We start from the raw sequence: 2,500 nt of genomic DNA, 5'->3' as shown, positions 1-2,500 counted from the left end.
CAAGTTAAGAGTGGGCTACTTGATAAAAGCGTTGTAAGCTTAAAGATGTTACAATTAGGCCTACATAATAATATAATAATATAATAATAATAACGCCAGTATGTTTTTTAGAATCCATGCCACTCAATGAATGTTGGTGTCTTATAAAGGCATCCGAAGCTCAATATCTGGTCCAAATGGTGTGTTGGGAAGGGATCATAATTATATCACATCGCCATTTCATTTATTTCTTTATTTCTCGAATGTGACATCGCTGCGTGGAGGCAGTCACGTAACTTGCTTCCATTGCGCGTGTGCACAGATCCAAAGACAAACCCATGCGCTCAACAATAAAACCTCATAAAAACAACACACAATGCCACGAGAAAAAAAACTCTGAAATAGAAGGAATAGGCTACTCCACGATGGAGTGTTGAACAGCACGACACACAGTGTATTATCATGAAAATAAAGTTATAGAGAATCATTTGCCAGCGCGCTTGTAACAATAACATCGACCGTCCAAGAGTTAGATTATTTGCCCCGTGGCCAACTCGCGAGGCAGCTCGGGCCTTTAATTTTACGTAACCCGATTTGGTGTGATGGAGTGGAGACCGAACAGAACCCCCTCTCTGGTACCAACCGGACCAAGAATGATCTATAGAAGGACATCTCCATAGGCACTAGAGGGAAAGGCGTTCTAGTGCACTTTGTGGGCTCCTTAAAAATATATAATTTGATGAAGTAGGCCTAATGTTACCATAGGCTTCTTCGGACAAAAGATACAAGATCCAACTGTTCAACCATTTACCCATGCTTGCCTTAAATAATATTTTGGTCGTGTGCTTTTCTTTGTTTATTTGCTTTTAAGACGAAGTATGATAATTGAACTGCATGTGTCCATCATATTGTAATATGGGCATAAAACACCCCAAAGTGGACTTCACTGGCGTGGCCAGTTGGCACTGTTGGCTACGGTGCTAGTAGCGAGACACACACAGACACACTCACTGTCACCCGGGCAGACACACGCTGCTCGCCCATCTGCGCTTACAGTGCCAGTACTATCGGTTATAATATGTTTATATGAATAAGACGAGAGTAGTATTGCTGTATGTATGTTGTCTGGAGATGACGATGCCAAACGCACTACTTCTCGGGCGATATAGCCACTTCGAAGCAGAACTTTTCAACTAGCCGTAGAACTAGCTACCCAGCCACTAGACATCTCACTATCACAGTTTGTTTGCGAGAGATTGTAACGATTAAAGACGAAATGCAACGCTGACCTCCTCTCAATCCTATTCAAAAACCAAACCGAAGAGTTGCTGATGTGTTTACCGAGTTATGAAACCATAATTCTAGGCAGGAAAGTAAAACAACGAGGGGAAAGTCACCAATGTCAGAAACAACGACCCTGCAAAGAGAGTTAGCCACCGAACAGCTAACTCTGACAGATACCGTGCATGGGCACGAAACAATAGCTCCCATGCGTTATGTATCGGCAATATCGAAGTGTAACGACAGCAAGTGGACATTTGATGTCATGATTTCAAGGCTATTGTGGTGTCAGCAATGTTCAAACTTGAGATGTTGTACTAGTCCTGCTGTCGAGCGATACATGGCTAACACAGGGCTAACATTAGTTCAGGACTTCGCGTCCCGTGGATCAGGTGTTTAGTTTGTTTGATGTTTTGTCAAGGTACCCTTGTTGCCCAGCAGGCGGTCAGGTGGGGGCAGAGGTGGCTGTAGGTACCCACCACTGACCCCTGCCAAACCGGACCAAGCATCTGGATGAAACACACAGCCTTGCGAGTTTAACACACACATACAATAGATAGGAAGCCAGCTGGCTGGCTTTAGCCTTCCCAAGCCGCCATGTTGAAATTTTCCCTTTAAACCCCATCAAGACGTTCTATGGGTCCACATTCTAGTTCTAGAGCGCTGGCTGGCAGAATTCGCTTGGCAGCATCTCTGAAAGTGTTTCCCCTTCTGGGCAGAAACTCACCGGTGGTGGTCGGACTTTGCAGATGCCAGTTTTCTCCGCGATGGGTCTGATTTTATTGATAAACGCGAAAGGATCGGCAAATTCCTCCCAGCTTGGTTCGAAGACTGGACACTCCGGCGGTGGTTTGAACTCGTCGGGCCGAGGTTGGGTCATCTTGGTACCGGTTCCTGGCCCACGTAGACTCCGGTAGTTTGGTCCTGATCACTGCTGAAATGGTTCTTCTGGGATCAACAAGACGCGTAGTTCCCCTGGTTACTACTACAGCATCGGAGGCTCTTTGAGACACACAATCACCATCAACATGCACTGGCACACACACACTACACACACATACACACACTGTGAAATGATTGTTCTAAGGCCGTGACTACGTCCGCCCGAAAAACTAGAGACCAATTGACTTCATTGTACGTAGCCATCCCCTCTAAATTAAACACCCTGTCGTGTTAATTACACACATATATGGAAAAAGCACGCCTTTTCAATATTAGTTAGCTACATTGTTATAGCACT

General features: G+C 45.0%; 1 protein-coding gene across 1 annotated transcript in view; it reads right to left on the bottom strand.

Moving 5' to 3' along the window:
• Positions 1–2,500, bottom strand: part of kdm5bb (lysine demethylase 5Bb) — a 59,215-nt gene that overhangs the window by 56,687 nt on the left and 28 nt on the right. Inside the window, exon 1 of the mRNA XM_063207849.1 lies at positions 1,988–2,500. This exon is cut by the window's right edge and continues 28 nt beyond it. Within this exon, the coding sequence (XP_063063919.1) occupies positions 1,988–2,140 (153 nt within the window). The 5' untranslated portion in view covers positions 2,141–2,500. The remainder of the gene's footprint in view (positions 1–1,987) is intronic.

The sequence above is a fragment of the Engraulis encrasicolus genome, chromosome 10 (assembly GCF_034702125.1).
Source record: "Engraulis encrasicolus isolate BLACKSEA-1 chromosome 10, IST_EnEncr_1.0, whole genome shotgun sequence".
Classification (NCBI taxonomy): Eukaryota; Metazoa; Chordata; class Actinopteri; order Clupeiformes; family Engraulidae; genus Engraulis; species Engraulis encrasicolus.
The sequence above is the reverse complement of the archived record's forward strand: the minus strand, read 5'-3'. Positions and strand labels throughout refer to the sequence as shown.